At 50.4% G+C, this 18,532-nt stretch overlaps 1 protein-coding gene across 3 annotated transcripts in view; it reads left to right on the top strand.

Annotated features, from left to right (window-relative positions):
• Positions 1–18,532, top strand: part of dysf (dysferlin, limb girdle muscular dystrophy 2B (autosomal recessive)) — a 334,329-nt gene that overhangs the window by 94,119 nt on the left and 221,678 nt on the right. For all 3 annotated transcript variants that reach the window (XM_078224513.1, XM_078224514.1, XM_078224512.1), the window contains exons 5-10: positions 2,732–2,858; positions 5,338–5,531; positions 8,591–8,719; positions 15,717–15,779; positions 15,894–15,944; positions 16,024–16,054. In XM_078224513.1, coding sequence (XP_078080639.1) covers positions 2,732–2,858; positions 5,338–5,531; positions 8,591–8,719; positions 15,717–15,779; positions 15,894–15,944; positions 16,024–16,054 — 595 coding nt within the window. The remainder of the gene's footprint in view (positions 1–2,731; positions 2,859–5,337; positions 5,532–8,590; positions 8,720–15,716; positions 15,780–15,893; positions 15,945–16,023; positions 16,055–18,532) is intronic.

Raw genomic sequence — 18,532 nt, 5'->3', positions numbered from 1 at the left:
CAGTGTCCCTGCTGATTACACCTGTGGGAAGTGCACCCATCTGCAGCTCCTCCAAAACTGTGTTAGGGAACTGGAGCTGGAGTTGGATGAACTTAGGATCATTAGGGACGCAGAGGTGGCCATAGACAGAAGCTTTAGGGATACAGTTACTCCGAGGAATGAAAATAGATGGGTGACGGTGAGAGAGGCTGGGAGGAAGCAGTGCAGGGATCCCCTGTGGTCGTTCCCCTTAGCAACAGGCATTCCGCTTTGGATACGGTTGAGGGGGACGACATACCAATGGGGAGCCGCAGTGAGAGGATCTCCAGCACTGTGTCCGTCTCTGTGGCTCGGGAGGGTAAGGGGGGGAGCGGGAGGGCAATAGTTATTGGGGACTCGTTAGTTAGAGGGATAGATAGGAGGTTCTGTGGCAGCAAAAGAGACTCACGGATGGTATGTTGCCTACCGGATGCCAGGGTCCATGACGTCTCGGACCGTGTCTTCCGGATTCTTAAGGGGGAGGGGAAACAGTCACAAGTCGTGGTACACATTGGTACCAACGACATAGGTAAGAGAAGGGACGGGGATTTAAAACAGGAATTTTGGGAGCTGGGCTGGAAGCTGAGAGCCAAGACAAAACATGTGGTCATCTCTGGTACGTTACCGGTGCCACGTGATAGCGAGTTGAGGAACAGGGAGCGAGTGCAGTTAAACATGTGGTTGCAGGGATGGTGTAGAAGGGAGCGTTTCAGATACGTGGATAATTGGAGCACATTCTGGGGAAGGTGGGACCTGTACACACATTATTAAAGATGAGATCACAGAGTACTTGGGAGTGCATGATAAAATAGGACTGAGTCAGCACGGCTTTGTCAAGGGGAGGTCATGTCCGACAAATCTGTTAGAGTTCTTTGAGGAGGTAACAAGGAAGTTAGGTAAAGGAGAACCAGCGGATGTGATTTATTTAGATTTCCAGAAGGCCTTTGACAAGGTGCCGCATAGAGGACTGTTAAATAAGTTAAGAACCCATGGTATTACGGGTAAGATCCTGGAATGGATAGAGGATTGGCTGACTGGCAGAAGGCAGAGAGTGGGGATGAAGGGGTCTTTTTCAGGATGGCAGCCGGTGTCTAGTGGTGTGCCTCAGGGGTTGGTGCTGGGACCACAACTTTTCACAATATACATTAACGATTTGGAGGAAGGAACTGAAGGCATTGTTGCTAAGTTTGCAGATGATACAAAGATATGTTGAGGGACAGGTAGTATTGAGGAAGCAGGGGGGCTGCAGAAGGACTTGGACAGGTCAGGAGAGTGGGTAAAGAAGTGGCAGATGGAATACAATGTGGAAAAGTGTGAGGTTCTGCACTTTGGAAGGAGGAATGGAGGCATAGACTATTTTCTAAATGGGGAAATGCTTAGGAAATCTAAAGCACAAAGGGACTTGGGAGTCATTGTTCAAGATTCTTTTAAGGTTAACGTGCAGGTTCATTCAGCAGTTAGGAAGGCAAATGCAATGTTAGCATTCATGTCGAGAGGACTAGAATACAAGAGCAGGGATGTACTTCTGGGCTGTTTAAGGCTCTGGTCAGACCCCATTTGGAGTATTGTGAGCAGTTTTGGGCTCCGTATCTAAGGAAGGATGTGCTGGCCTTGGAAAGGGTCCAGAGGAGGTTCACAAGAATGATCCCTGGAATGAAGAGCTTGTCACATGAGGAATGGTTGAGGACTCTGGGTCTGTACTCGTTGGAGTTTAGAAGGATGAGGGGGGATCTTATTGAAACTTACAGGATGCTGGGAGGCCTGGATAGAGTGGACGTGGAGAGGATGTTTCCACGAGCAGGAAAAACTCGAACCAGAGGGCACAACCTAAAACAGAGATGAGGAGGAATTTCTTCAGCCAGAGTGGTGAATCTGTGGAACTATTTGCCGCAGAAGGCTGTGGAGGCCAGGTCATTGAGTGTCTTTAAGACAAAGATAGATATGTTCTTGATTAATAAGGGGATCAGGGGTTATGGGGAAAAGTCAGGAGGATGGGGATGAGAAAAATATCAGCCATGATTGAACGGCGGAGCAGATTTGATGGGCCGAGTGGCCTAATTCTGCTCCTATGTCTTATGGTCTTGAGGTCCAAATATGCCATCCTTCCCAGATCTGGTCGACATGTGACTCCAGAACCACAGCAATGTGGTTGACTCTAAAATGTCCTCGGGCAACTGGGGATGGGCAATAAATTCTGGCCCAGCCAGCGATGCCCATGTCTCACGAGTGAATAAAAAAAGGTTTTGATTCAGAAAACTCTGGGTTCAGTGGCAGTTATCGTCGAATGTCGTAAACACCCACCTGGTTCACTAACGCCCTTTAGGGAAGGAAATCTGCCGCCGTTACCCGGTCTGGCCTACATGTGATTCCAGAGCCTCAACAATGACTCTCAACTACCCTCTGAAATGGTCTAGGAAACAACTCAGTGCAACGGCAAGCTGGAATGGGAAGTAACTGGCAGCGACGCCCGCATCCCATTAAGGAATGTAATGCTGTTCTGATCTGAAATTGATGCGTACGTTCCAATTCGTAATGCTCCCTGGTCAGGCAGTAATTACACACTGAATGAGATAAACATGTACTTATCGATTCGCAATCACTCTCAAAGGGCACTGTTTTATCTTCATAGATAAATGTGGCTGCAATGCTGCACTGTCTGCCACTCTGGCCAGTTCGGAGTCATTGATTTTCTCTTGTCTCCTTGTTTTTCCAGGCCACCATAGTTCTCCAGGTTTCCTACATCCCCCCAGCAGGAGCCGCGCCCTTATTCCCGCCAATACCACCGGCCCAACCTGAGGTGGCAACGACAGAGGTCTACGTGGATACTGATGCCCCCACTGGTAAGATAATGTGATAGGTGGTTGGCAGGGATGAGGGGCAGTGGGTGGGGGGTGAGGGTCGGTAGGTGGGGGGGGGGGGGTGAGAGGCAGTGGGTGATGGGGGGGGTGAGGGACAGTGGGTGGGAGTAAGGGGCAGTGGGTGGGGGTGAGGGGCAATGGATGGGGAGTAAGGGGCAGTGGGTGGGGAGTGAGGAGCAGTGGGTGATGGGGAGTGAGGGGCAGTGGGTGGGGGTGAGGGGCAGTGGATGGGGAGTAAGGGGCAGTGGGTGGGGGGGTGAGGGGCAGTGGGTGGGGGTGAGGGGCAGTGGGTGGGGGTGAGGGGCAGTGGGTGGGGGTGAGGGGCAGTGGGTGGGGGTGAGGGGCAGTGGGTGGGGGTGAGGGGCAGTGGGTGGGGGTGAGAGGCAGTGGGTGAGGGTGAGAGGTAGTGGGTGATGGAGAGGGTAGTGGGTGGGGGGGCGTGAGGGGCAGTGGGTGAAGGTGAGGACCAGTGGGTGGACGGTGAGGGGCATTGGGTGGGGGCGGTGAGGGGCAGTGGGTGAGGGCGAGGAGCAGTGGGTGGGGGTGAGGGGCAGTGGGTGATGGGGAGGGCAGTGGGTGGGGGAGTGAGGGGCCGTGGGTGGGGGTGAGAGGTAATGGGTGATGGGGAGGGCAGTGGATGGAGTGGTGGGGGCAGTGGGTGGGGGTGAGGAGCAGTGGGTGGGTGAGGGGCAGTGGGTTGGGTGAGAGCAGTGGGAGGGGGAATGAGGGGCAGTGGGTGATGGGGAGGGCAGTGGGTGGGTGAGGGGCAGTGGGTGATAGGGTTAGGGGCAGTGGATGGGGGGTGAGGGACAGTGGGTGATGGGGAGGGCAGTGGGCAGGTGAGGGGAATGGGTGGGTGGATGAGGGGCAGTGGGTGGGAGGGGCGAGGGGCAGTGGGTGAGGGGGTGAGGGGCAGTGGGTGATAGGGGGAAGGGCAGTGGGTGGGGGTGAGGGGCAGTGGGTGATGGGTGAGGGGCAGTGGGCGATGGTGAGGGGCCGTGGGTGGGGGGAGGGGCAGTGGGTGGGGGGAGGGGCAGTGAGTGGGGGTGAGAGGCAGTGGGTGGTGGTGAGGGGCAGTGTGGGAGGGGTGAGGGGCAGTGGGTGGTGGGGTGAGGGGCAGTGGATGGGGAGTGAGAGGCAGTGGGTGGGGAGGTGAAGGGCAGTAGGTGATGGGGAGGGCAGACGGTAATGGGGAGGGCAGTTGCTGGGTGAGCGGCAGAGGGTGGGTGAGGGGCAGTGGGCGGGGCGGTGAGGGGCAGTAGGTGGGGGGAGTGAAGGGCAGTGGGTGGGGTGTGAGGGGCAGTAGGTGATGGGGAGGGCAGTGGGTGGGTGAGGGGCAGTGGGTGGGTGAAGGGCAGTGGGTGGGGGTGAGGGGCAGTGGGTGGGGGGTGAGGGGCAGTGGGTGGGGGGCGAGGGGCAGTGTGGGGGTGAGGGGCAGTGGGTGAGGGTGTGGGGCAGTGGGTGATGGGATGAGGGGCAGTGGTGGAGGGGTGAGGGGCAGTGGGTGGCGGAGGTGAGGGGTAGGGGGTGGGGGGTTGAGGGGCAGTGGGTGGAGAGGTGCGCGGCAGTGGATGGATGTGAGGGACAGTGGGTGAGGGGCAGTGGGTGATGGGGGAGAGAGGCAGTGGGTGGGGGGGGTGAGGGGCAGTGGGTGAGGGGCAGTGGGTGGAGGGTGTGAGGGGCAGTGGGTGATGGGGAGGGCAGTGGATGGGGGGTGAGGGGCAGTGTGGGGGGTGAGGGGCAGTGGGTGATGAGCCAGGTGTGGGTACGGATTAATCTGGAAATCCCTGTGTGGAGAGTGGCGTCGCAAAGTGAGAGAGCTTCGATCTCCGAATGTGCAGAATCATAAACTCTCTGGACCCAGACCTCGGAGGGAGCACTGCATTGCCAGAGGTGCCAACCTTCGCATGAGATGATTCATAGAAACATAGAAACTAGAAGCTCCAGTAGGCTATTCGGCCCTTCAAGCCTGCTCTGTCATTCATTTTGATCATGGCTGATCATCGAATTCAGTATCCTGATTCCCCCCTTCCCCCCCATATCCCTTGATCCCGGGGTGCATGGGGTCCTTGATTATGCTGGCTGCTTTGCCGAGGCAGCGGGAAGTGTAGACAGAGTCAATGGATGGGAGGCTGGTTTCATAGAAATCATCATAGAAACCCTACAGTACAGAAAGAGGCCATTCGGCCCATCGAGTCTGCACCGACCACTTGGTTTGCGTGATGGATTGGGCTACATTCACAGTAGTCCTTCTCCATTCCCTGTTGGTTAACCCATCTTCCCTTTGACTCGCAAGTGACAGCATCGCTTACCTTCTGCCGACTTTGTAACTGCAGTGCACCTATCCAGGCAGCAGAGAGTATTCTATCACCCTTGCCCGCGACCTTTGAGCACTCACCAACACCCCCAGTAGGTCCCCAGTAGCATCTTCCAGGCTGATGTTCTTCATCTGCACCTACAGACACTGGTGGCGAGGGAGAGGAGGACACAGAAGATCCGCTGGGCACAGGCGATGAGGCTGAGCCCTCGTCGGGGGTACCCGGGTCTGAGCCACCTACATTGCCAAAGAAACCATCTACCAACGTGGTCCATGGCATCAAGAAACGGAAACGCCCAACCAAAGTTCTGCTTCCAAACAAGCCACAGGACTTCCAGGTGGGTTATCCTTAGGGTTGAACGTTCGGGACTGAGGCCTTGTTTCAAAGAAGGTGAAATTGTGGTTGACGGTGTAAAAAGATGGATAAAGAATCCGGCTTCATTCTCTTATCCACTGAAGTGAATTTTACCCTCTCAGTCTGGCCCGCTGGACAGACTTAAAGATAGTCTTGAAACCCTTTTCATGGAAAGGTAAAATCATCATAGAATTATAGAATCCCTGCAGGCCCATTCGGCCCATCGAGTCTGCACCGACCACAATCCCACCCAGGCCCTATTCCCGTAACCCCACATATATTTACCCTGCGAGTGCCCCGGACACTAGGGTCAATTTAGCATGGCCAATGCACCGAACCAGCACTGGGCCAGCATTTATTGCCCATCCCTTGAACTGAGTGGCTTGCTCGGCCTTTTCAGAGGGCAGTTAAGAGTCGACTACATTGCTGTGGCTCTGGAGTCACATGGAGGCCAGACCAGGGTAAAGACAGTAGATTTCCTTCCCTCGTGAGTCGCTAATGGATGTAGTTTGTTGGCTTGTCGTTTTGATGTTTCCTTAAATTACCCACTCACCCTCCACTGCACTGCCCTGCCTGATCCCAGTGACGTTCATCGTCCACAGTCTTGCTCTTTGACTCCAGTCTGTCCTTTGGCCTCAGTGCTGCCTTTTGTGTGCACACCAATTTTGCTGATTTAACCTCATGGTCTCCGGTTTGGTCAGTTATATTAAAGACATTGTATCAATACAAGTGGCCTAATGGTATTATCGCTAGACTATTCATCCAGAAACTCAGCTCATGTTTTGTGGGGACCTAGGTCCGAATCCCACCATGGCAGGGGTGAACTAGCTAGATGAATTAGAACTGGCTTGGCCATAGAAGACAGAGGGTAGCGGTGGAAGGGTGTTTTTCTGAATGGAGGTCTGTAACTAGTGGCGTTCCGCAGGGATCAGTGCTGGGACCTCTGCTGTTTGTAATATATATAAATGACCTGGAAGAAAAGGTAGCTGGTCTGATTAGCAAGTTTGCGGATGATACTAAGATTGGCGGAGTTGCGGATAGTGATGAAGATTGTCAGAGAATACAGCAAGATATTGATAGGCTGGAAAATTGGGCAGAGAAATGGCAGATTTAATCCGGACAAATGCAAGGTGATGTATTTTGGTCGATCCAATTCAGGTGGGAGCTATAAAATAAATGGCAGAACCATCAGGAGCATAAACACACAGAGAGATCTGGGAGTACAGGTCCACAGATCCTTAAAAGTGGCAGCACAGGTGGAAAAGGTGGTGAAGAAAGCATAGGACATACTTGCCTTCATCGGCCAGGGCATCGAGTATAAAAGTTGGCAAATTATGTTACAGTTATATAAAACGTTGGTTAGGCCACGTTTGGAATACTGTGTCCAATTCTGGTCACCACACTACCAGAAGGACGTGGAGGCTTTGGAGAGAGTACAGAAAAGGTTTACCAGGATGTTTCCTGGTATGGAAGGTATCAGCTATGAGGAGAGATTGAATAAACTGAGATTGTTCTCCCTGGAAAGACGGAGGCTGAGGGGCAACCGATAGAAGTTTATAAAATGATGAGGGGTATAGATAGGGTAAACAATTGGAAGCTTTTTCCCAGGGCAGGAATGACAATTACAAGGGGTCACAAGTTCAAGATAAGGGGGGAAAGGTTCAGTGAAGGTGTGCGGGGGAAGATTTTTACACAGAGGGTGCCTGGAATGCACTGCCCAGTGAGGAGGTTGAGGCAGTTCCGTTAGCTACATTTAAGACTTATCTGGATAGATATATGAACAAACAGGGAATAGAGGGATTAAGCGGTTGGTCTAGATAGGTAAATGTGATCGGTGCAGGCTTGAAGGGCCGAAGGGCCTGTTCCTGTGCTGGACCGCTCTTTGTTCTTTGTTCTTTTGGTAGGTGGTGGAATTTGAATTTAATAAAAAATATCTGGAATTAAGAATCTACTGATGGCCATGAAACCATTGTCGATTGTTGTAAAAACCCATCTGGTTCACTAATGCCCTTTAGGGAAGGAAATCTGCTGTCCTTACCTGGTCTGGCCTACATGTGTCTCCAGACCCACAGCAATGTGGTTGACTTTTAACTGCCCTCTGAAATGGCCAAGCAAGCCATTCAGTTCAAGGGCAATTAGGGATCTCATGAAAGAATATTAGAAATAAATCTTTGTGCGTTCCTTCCTAGTCCTTTTCAAGTTAGAAATTGAACTGATAATTTTATTGCCTTTGTTGCTTCCCTCACTGATTGTAGAAGGCCCGCTATTGGCTGCCAAGCCCATGGTCCAGGTCTCACTCTGGACAGAACCAAACCTGTGGCACCAATTTCATCATCATTGGAGGGGGCGATCTTACCAAAAACATCCTAGGTGCCGAATGAGTGTGAAAATGGGAGAGAATCGCGCCGGCTTTTCGGCCGAGCTCCCAGTCACAGAAGTCAAGTCTTGCCAGCAGGGGGCGGGGTGGAGCCTAATCTCACCGGTGAAGCCAGCTGCGGAACTCAAGGGGTCACATTGTTCATTTATTTATTAGTGTCACAAGTAGGCTTACATTAACACTGCAATGAAGTTACTGTGAAAATCCCCTAGTCGCCACACTCCGGCGCCTGTTTGGGTTACACTGAGGGAGAATTTAGCATGGCCAATGCACCTAACCAGCACGTCTTTCAGACTGTGGGAGGAAACCGGAGCACCCGGAGGAAACCCACGCAGACACGGGGATTCCGCGCAGACAGTGACCCAAGCCGGGAATCGAACTCGGGTCCCTGGTGCTGTGAGGCAGCAGTGCTAACCACTGTGCTACTGTGCCGCCCATATGCAGGCACCCCGATCTCCCAGTAGACTGTGCACACAGGGAGATCTCCTGCCAAATTCACCAGCAAAACAGGCAAGAGGCGAAAAACTGAGCGCTGACCTGATGATTCGCCTCTTGCCCAATCTTACTGGCTCGCCACGCCGATCGGCTGGTGGGATGAGCCGGTAAGATTGCCCCGGTTATCTTTTCCAGATGGATGCGTATTTATCTAATGTTTCTGGTTCCAGGTCAGAGTGTGTGTGGTTGAAGCTCGCCAACTCCCCGGGATCAACATCAGGCCTGTGGTTAAAGTTACAGTCGCCGGGCAGACTAAGACAACGCGGATTCGCAAGGGCAATAACCCATTCTTTGATGAGGTAAGGCACAGATCTTGTGAAACACAGAAAATAGTAGCAGTGTTGGCCATTCAGCCCTTCTGGCTGCTCTGCCCTTCATTACGATCATCAAATTCAACATCCTGATCCTGCCTTTCCCCTTATCCCTTGCTCCCTTTACACTCTCAAAGAACTTCATTTCTCCTTTCCCTCATACAAAGATGTGGATCAAACGTGTTTGGATAAGAGGCCAATCAAACTCTTTCTCTTCAGCAGAAAGAAAGAAAAGAGAACTTGACATTTACCTTTCAGACTCAACACTGAGGTCAACACTTTCAGATAATAACCTCCATCCATGGGGGCGGCACGGTGACACAGTGGTTAGCACTGCTGCCTCACAGCGCCAGGGACCCGGGGCAGCACGGTGACACAGTGGTTAGCACTGCTCCCTCACAGTGCCAGGGACCCGGGGCAGCACGGTGGCACAGTGGTTAGCACTGCTGCCTCACAGCGCCAGGGACCCGGGGCAGCACGGTGACACAGTGGTTAGCACTGCTGCCTCACAGCGCCAGGGACCCGGGGCAGCACGGCGGCACAGTGGTTAGCACTGCTGCCTCACAGCGCCAGGGACCCGGGGCGGCACGGTGGCACAGTGGTTAGCACTGCTGCCTCACAGCGCCAGGGACCCGGGGCGGCACGGTGGCACAGTGGTTAGCACTGCTGCCTCACAGCGCCAGGGACCCGGGGCGGCACGGTGGCACAGTGGTTAGCACTGCTGCCTCACAGCGCCAGGGACCCGGGGTGGCACGGTGGCACAGTGGTTAGCACTGCTGCCTCACAGCGCCAGGGACCCGGGGCAGCACGGTGGCACAATGGTTAGCACTGCTGCCTCACAGCGCCAGGGACCCGGGGCAGCATGGTGACACAGTGGTTAGCACTGCTGCCTCACAGCGCCAGGGACCCGGGGCGGCACGGTGGCACAGTGGTTAGCACTGCTGCCTCACAGCGCCAGGGACCCGGGGCAGCATGGTGACACAGTGGTTAGCACGGCTGCCTCACAGCGCCAGGGACCCGGGTTCAATTCCCGGATCACTGTCTGTGTGGAGTTTGCACGTTCTCCCCATGTCTGTGTGGGTTTCAACGGGTTCTCCGGTTTCCTCCCACAGTCCAAAGATATGCAGGTTAGGCGGATTGGCCATGATAAATTGCCTCTTAGTGTCAGGGGGACTAGGTAGGGTAAATGCATGGGGTTATGGGGATAGGGCTTGGTTGGAATTGTGGTTGGTGCAGAATGGCCTCTTTCTGCACTGTAGGGATCCTACCCCTATTTTATTTGGTTGGCAGCTATTGATGATACATTTCATTCCCATTTACACTTCCACCTGTCCATTTTTTAATTCCTTCACTTGCTGTATTATTACCTCCTTTTTCCCTTGCACCATCATTCCTTTTGACATTTAAACTCACTCACCTTCTACCCCAACCCGAGCCTTTTCTTTAATTCTTTTCCTCCTCCCTCCTTTGTCTTGCCTCGCGACCCATTGCCGTCGTGGCCAGGACTGCACACTGTTTGTCCTGCCGTGGAGCTCTGACCTGGAACTCTGAGATACCCTGCCCGCGGCCTCTATCCCTCAGGGAAAGCTCCAAGACAACAGGCTGACACTACCACCTACACCAGCCAGCTGAGAACTGACACATCTCGCAGAGCTCATTACGCAGCCCAGGCTGTAATACCAGATGGTGAATACATCCTTGTACAGTCACATAGTCAAGTGATAGTGAGACAAAAAACAAACTTTGCAAAATCAAATCCCACCACAGGGAGTTTAGAAGTTCAATAATATGCCAATTTTTAAAAACAATTCTCAGGAACAGGGCATCACTGATGTGGTCAGCAGTAATGGAGGAGGTAGTGACACAGTGGTATTGTCACTGGAAGAGACCCAGGTTCCAATCCCACCACCTCAGATGGCGAAATTTGATTTCATAAGAACATAAGAACATAAGAAATAGGAGCAGGAGTAGGCCATCTAGCCCCTCGAGCCTGCCCCGCCATTCAATAAGATCATGACTGATCTGACGTGGATCAGTACCACTTACCCGCCTGATCCCCATAACCCTTAATTCCCTTACCGATCAGGAATCCATCCATCCGCGCTTTAAACATATTCAGCGAGGTAGCCTCCACCACCTCAGTGGGCAGAGAATTCCAGAGATTCACCACCCTCTGGGAGAAGAAGTTCCTCCTCAACTCTGTCTTAAACCGACCCCCCTTTATTTTGAGGCTGTGTCCTCTAGTTTTAACTTCCTTACTAAGTGGAAAGAATCTCTCCGCCTCCACCCTATCCAGCCCCCGCATTATCTTATAAGTCTCCATAAGATCCCCCCTCATCCTTCTAAACTCCAACGAGTACAAACCCAATCTCCTCAGCCTCTCCTCATAATCCAAACCCCTCATCTCCGGTATCAACCTGGTGAACCTTCTCTGCACTCCCTCCAATGCCAATATATCCTTCCTCATATAAGGGGACCAATACTGCACACAGTATTCCAGCTGCGGCCTCACCAATGCCCTGTCTGGAATTAATAGTCTAACGGTGACCATGAAACCATTGTCGATTGTCGGAAAAACCCATCTGGTTCACTAATGTCCTTTCAGGAAGGAAATCTGCCGTCCTTACCTGGTCTGGCCTACATGTGACTCCAGACCCACAGCAATGTGGATGACTTTAAAAATGCCCTCTGAAATGATCTAATAAGTCATTCAGTTCAAGGGCAATTAGGGATGGACAATTAATGCTGGCCTTGTCAATGAAGTCCACATCCAATGGAAGGATAAGAAAAAAAAATATTGCCCATCAGTACAGACCCGGAGAATGTTTGGATGCGATGGTGGTGCATTGGTCAATTCCATAGAATCTACTCAACTTCATTCCAACTCTGGAAGCTGGAAGTTTGGAATGTTGCCGACACAAGATCGAGAGACTGATTATCTGCGTTTCTAGTGAGATTCCCCGAATTCCAAGATTCTACATTCTAACATTGCAGTCTTTGGTGCTGGCTGGTGATTGGATGAGTGATGGGAGAACTCTCAATGTTTTCCGTTTGGCGGTGATAAGAGATTTTAACATCCACTGAATCAGACACATCACTTTGTTTTCAATGCCCCATCACAAAGTATCTGCGGCATTGTATTACCCACTCACTCTGTATCTCCCCCTGCTCTGTGGTAATGTCGATGTATTACCCACTCACTCTGTATCTCCCCCGCTCTGTGGTAGTGTCGATGTATTACCCACTCGCTCTGTATCTCCCCCACTCTGTGGTAATGTCGATGTATTACCCACTCACTCTGTACCTCCCCCCACTCTGTGGTAATGTCGATGTATTACCCACTCACTCTGTATCTCCCCCGCTCTGTGGTAGTGTCGATGTATTACCCACTCGCTCTGTATCTCCCCCACTCTGTGGTAATGTCGATGTATTACCCACTCGCTCTGTATCTCCCCCACTCTGTGGTAATGTCGATGTATTACCCACTCACTCTGTACCTCCCCCGCTCTGTGGTAATGTCGATGTATTACCCACTCGCTCTGTACCTCCCCCCACTCTGTGGTAATGTCGATGTATTACCCACTCACTCTGTACCTCCCCCGCTCTGTGGTAATGTCGATGTATTACCCACTCACTCTGTACCTCCCCCGCTCTGTGGTAATGTCGATGTATTACCCACTCACTCTGTATCTCCCCCGCTCTGTGGTAGTGTCGATGTATTACCCACTCGCTCTGTATCTCCCCCTGCTCTGTGGTAATGTCGATGTATTACCCACTCACTCTGTACCTCCCCCCACTCTGTGGTAATGTCGATGTATTATCCACTCGCTCTGTACCTCCCCCCACTCTGTGGTAATGTCGATGTATTACCCACTCACTCTGTATCTCCCCCGCTCTGTGGTAGTGTCGATGTATTACCCACTCACTCTGTACCTCCCCCCGCTCTGTGGTAATGTCGATGTATTACCCACTCACTCTGTATCTCCCCCGCTCTGTGGTAGTGTCGATGTATTACCCACTCACTCTGTACCTCCCCCGCTCTGTGGTAATGTCGATGTATTATCCACTCACTCTGTACCTCCCCCCACTCTGTGGTAATGTCGATGTATTATCCACTCACTCTGTACCTCCCCCCGCTCTGTGGTAATGTCGATGTATTATCCACTCACTCTGTACCTCCCCCCGCTCTGTGGTAGTGTCGATGTATTACCCACTCACTCTGTATCTCCCCCGCTCTGTGGTAGTGTCGATGTATTACCCACTCACTCTGTACCTCCCCCCGCTCTGTGGTAATGTCGATGTATTACCCACTCACTCTGTATCTCCCCCGCTCTGTGGTAGTGTCGATGTATTACCCACTCACTCTGTACCTCCCCCGCTCTGTGGTAATGTCGATGTATTATCCACTCACTCTGTACCTCCCCCCGCTCTGTGGTAATGTCGATGTATTATCCACTCACTCTGTATCTCCCCCCACTCTGTGGTAATGTCGATGTATTATCCACTCACTCTGTACCTCCCCCCGCTCTGTGGTAATGTCGATGTATTATCCACTCACTCTGTATCTCCCCCCACTCTGTGGTAATGTCGATGTATTACCCACTCACTCTGTATCTCCCCCGCTCTGTGGTAATGTCGATGTATTATCCACTCACTCTGTACCTCCCCCCACTCTGTGGTAATGTCGATGTATTATCCACTCACTCTGTACCTCCCCCCACTCTGTGGTAATGTCGATGTATTATCCACTCACTCTGTATCTCCCCCGCTCTGTGGTAATGTCGATGTATTACCCACTCACTCTGTATCTCCCCCGCTCTGTGGTAATGTCGATGTATTATCCACTCACTCTGTACCTCCCCCCGCTCTGTGGTAATGTCGATGTATTACCAGCTCCGTGTATTAACCCTGGATGTGTCAGCCTAGATTCTGAGCTTGGATTTCAGAATAGGCTTGAATTTCCTGACTCAATGAGCATGTTGCTAAGGTCGGCAATATGACACAAGCTGAAAACACAACCCAGGGTCCAGCTCGAGCTGGAAGTTAGTAAGCATGGGGGCGGCAGTGCTCTTGTAACTGGACTAGTAATCCAGAAACCCAGGGCAAGATCTGAGGACCTGGGTTCAAATCCCACCATGGCAGATGTTGGAATTTGAAATCATGAATAAAAATCTGGAATTAAGAATCTACCGATGACCGTTGAACCATTGTCGATTGTCGGAAAAACCCATCTGGTTCACTCATGTCCTTTAGGGAAGGAAATCTGCCGTCCTTTCCCGGTCTGGCCTACATGCGACTCCAGAGCCACAGCAATGTGGTTGACTCTCAACTACCCCCTGAAAGGGGGCAGTTAAGGATGGGTATTAAATGCTCCTGTCCTATCAAAATGAATTTAAAACACTCCTGGTGCAGTTGGCAGTTTCAATGGATGTTGAATAAATGAGGACATTACAGAAATTACCACACTTCATTGTGTGTGAGTTGCTTCGGGACATCCTGAGGTTGTCAAAGCTGTTGCCTTATGTTTAATAATCCTTTCATGGGATGCGGCATTCCATGAGGGCAGTTGAGAGTCAACCACATTGCAGTGGATCTGGAGCCACATGTAGGCCAGATCGGGTAAGGACGGCAGATTTCCTTTCTTAAAGGACAATAGTGAACCAGATGGGTTTTTCCGACAATTGACAATAGCTGTCCTGGGGGTCACCATGACTGAAGTTAACTCTCAATTCCAGACGTTATTCATTGAATGGAAGTCCCACCAGCTGCCTTGGTGGCACAGTATCAGCCTGGGCCTCATGGTTATGAGCGACATTACCACCACACCATCTGCTACCCGATAATTTATCCTTCATTACTCACACAAATCGGTAAAAATCACAACACAAATTAAAGCCATTTGACCCAACTCCATGCCTCCGTGTTTACCCACCACGTGAAATGTTGGTTCCAATCACATTTACCCAACATTCATACCGAATCAAGGAAACATAGACATGAGACACAGGAGGAGGCCATTCGGCCCTTCGAGCCTGCTCCGCCATTCATTTTGATTATGGCTGATCATTGAATTCAATAACCTGATCCCCCCCTTCCCCCCCATATCCCTTGATCCCTTTAGCCCCAAGAGCTATATCTAATTTTTCTTGAAATCATTTGATTTGATTTATTATTGTCGCATAGTGAAAAGTATTGTTTCTTGCACGCTATACAGACAAAGCATTCCGTTCATCGAGAAGGAAAGGAAGAGTGCAGAATGTAGTGTTACAGTCATAGCTAGGGTGTAGAGAAAGATCAACTTATTGCAAGGTAGGTCCATTCAAAAGTCTGATGGCAGCAGGGAAGAAGCTGCTCTTGAGTCGGTTGGTACGTGACCTCAGACTTTTGCATCCTTTTCCCGACGGGAAAGGGAGCATGTCCAAGGTGCGTGTGGTTCTTCATCACACAAAGTTTTGACCTCAACTACGTTCGGTGGTAGTGAATTCTACACATTCGCCGCCCTCTGGGTGAAGAAATTCTTCATCTCTCATCTAATCCTGAATGTTGGCATCGTTTTTGCTTCGATCACAAACGTGGAAGTGCGATTCACAGCTTTGTATGGATATGTTTAAGTGAATGTATTCAAGTACAAGTAGTCTGGGGAAATGCCTTTGTGTATCAGTTGGATATATGTGTGAGTTGTCCCGAGCCCTGGCTACTTCAGGGGAGTTGAGTATTCTGTGTAATGCTGCATTGAACAGGTGCTACACAAATTTTCCCCTCTCTATCTTACTGACCAATCATTCATTTAGAGGTTTACAGCATGGAAACAGACCCTTCGGCCCAACCTGTCCATTTTGTTTTAACCACTAAGCTAGTCCCAATTGCCCGCGTTTGGCCCATATCCCTCTCTACCCATCCTACCCATGTAATTGTCTAAATACTTTTTTAAAAACTTCAAAGAAATCATTAAAAAATCTCAATTCTTCTCTCCACTGTCCTGCAGACATTTTTCTTCAACTTCTACGATACTCCTGCTGACCTCTTTGACGAGCCGATATTCATCATGGTGAGTCCCTGAGGAGAATGTGCCGAGGGAGCCTCTCTCCCTCTTCTGGATATTTGCGATGATAAGTTTTCCTGTCAAGCAGATATGTCTTTTAACTTTGTTTCCTTCTGGCAGGCCTACAACTCGCACTCTCTGCGCATGGACTCAGTGATTGGAGAGTTCAAGGTAAATCACCCGTGGAAATTCCTGTGAGAATTTGGAAATGCCATTGGCTTCAAGTTAATCTGTGCTCTTTGTGTTACAGCTGGATATCGGGGCCGTTTACTCAGAGCCAAGTAAGTGTCACTTGAAGAAGGAGATGACTTGATGACAGATCTGGTTGGAACCATCGCCGATTTCACTGGTCTCCCTCAGAAATTATAGATTTGAGAATTTCCGACAAGAATAATAGAATGTTTGTTTTTTATTGATTCGTGGGACATGGGCGTCGCTGGCTAGGCCAGCATTTATTGCCCATCCCTAGTTGCCCTTGAGAAGGTGATGGTGAGCTGCCTTCTTGAACAACTGAGTGGCTTGCTAGGACATGTAGGCCAGACCAGGTAAGGACAGCAGATTTCCTTCCCTAAAGGACACTAGTGAACCAGATGGTTTTTTTGATAATCGACAATGGTTTCAGTCATCAGTAGATTCTTAATTCCAGATATTTTTTGAATTCACATTTCGGCATCTGCCGTGGCGGGATTCGAACCCGGATCCCCAGAACATTAGTCGAGTTTCTGGATTAAGAGCCTCGTAATAATACCACTCGACCATTGCCTCCCCTATCCCCAATCGGGATAACTATCCTTTCAAACACATGAAATGCCTTTGATTACAGATCAGATAACTACGATCAGATGCTGTGCTCTGTGAACAAAGAACAAAGAACAAAGAAAATTACAGCACAGGAACAGGTCCTTTGGCCCTCCAAGCCTGCACCGACCGTGCTGCCTGACTGAACTAAAACCCCCGACCCTTCCGGGGACCATATCCCTCTATTCCCATCCTATTTGTCCAGATGCCCCTTAAAACTCACGATTGTATCTGCTTCCACTGCCTCCCCCGGCAATGTGTTCCAGGCACCCACCATCGTCTGTGTAAAATACTTGCCTCGTACATCTCCTTTAAACCTTGCCCCTCACACCTTAAACCTATGCCCCCTAGTAATTGACTCTTCCACCTTGGGAAAAAGCTTCTGACTATCCACTCTGTCCATGCCTCTCATAATCTTGTAGACTTCTATCAGGTCGCCCCTCAACCTCCGTCATTCCAGTGAGAATAAACCAAGTTTCTCCAACCTCTCCTCATAGCTAATGCCCTCCATACCAGGCAACATCCTGGTAAATCTTTTCTGTACCCTCTTCAAAGCCTCCACATCCTTCTGGTAGTGTGGCGACCAGAATTGAACACTATATTCCAAGTGCGGCCTAACTAAGGTTCTATAAAGCTGCAACATGACTTGCAATTTTTAAACTCAATGCCCCGGCCAATGAAGGCAAGCATGCCGTATGCCTTCTTGACTACCTTCTCCACCTGCATTGCCACTTTCAGTGACCTGTGTACCTGTACACCCAGATCCCTCTGCCTATCAATACTCTTAAGGGTTCTGCCATTTACTGTATATTTCCTATCATTATTAGACCTTCCAAAATGCATTACCTCACATTTGTCCAGATTAAATTCCATCTGCCATCTCTCCGCCCAAGTCTCCAACCTATCTATATCCTTCTGTATCCTCTGATGGTCCTCATCGCTATCCGCAAATCCACCAACCTTTGTGTCGTCCGCAAACTTACTGATCAAACCAGTTACATTTTCCTCCAAATCATTTATATATATTACAAACAGCAAAGGTCCCAGCACTGATCCTTGAGGAACGCCACTTGTCACAGCCCTCCATTCAAAAACAAACCCTTCCACTGCTACCCTCTGTCTTCTATGACCAATGGTAGTCATGATGTGGAGATGCCGGCGTTGGACTGGGGTAAACACAGTAAGAGTTTTAACAACACCAGGTTAAAGTCCAACAGGTTTATTTGGTAGCAAATACCATTAGCTTTCGGAGCACTGCCCCTTCGTCAGATGGAGTGGAAACATTTCCACAGGCCCCTTCCCTAGTTGGACTATCTGCATACCGTTTCAAGAAGCCCTCCTGGATGCTCCTTACAAACTCTGCCCCATCCACGCCCCTAGCACTAAGTGAGTCCCAGTCAATATAGGGGAAGTTAAAATCTCCCACCACAACAACCCTGTTACTTTTACACCTTGCCAAAATCTGCCTACATATTTGTTACTCTATCTCCCGCTGGCTGTTGGGCGGCCTATAGTAAACCCCCAACATTGTGACTACACCCTTCCTATTCCTGAGCTCTACCCATATTGCCTCACTGTCTGAGCCCTCCGTGGTGTCCTCCCGCAGTACAGCTGAGATATTCTCCTTAACCAGTAGTGCAACTCCCCCATCCCTTTTACATCCTCCTCTCTCCTGCCTGAAACATCTGTATCCTGGAACGTTAAGCTGCCAATTCTGTCCTTTTCTTAACCAAGTATCTGTAATAGCAACAACATCATAGTTCTAGATCTATCTTCTCTGACAAAGACCACTGTTTTTGCAATCTTTCAATCCTCCTCAATCCAGAGGGCTGGAGAATTACAAATGCTACATCCTTATTCAAGAAAGTTAAAATTCTAAATTGGGGCAAGGCCAATTTTGATGGTATTAGGCAGGAACTTTCAATCGTTAATTGGGGAAGTCTGTTGGCAGGCAAAGGGAC

Source organism: Mustelus asterias, chromosome 1 (genome assembly GCF_964213995.1).
Source record: "Mustelus asterias chromosome 1, sMusAst1.hap1.1, whole genome shotgun sequence".
Taxonomy (NCBI): Eukaryota; Metazoa; Chordata; class Chondrichthyes; order Carcharhiniformes; family Triakidae; genus Mustelus; species Mustelus asterias.
This window is presented reverse-complemented; position numbering and strand designations above follow the sequence as displayed.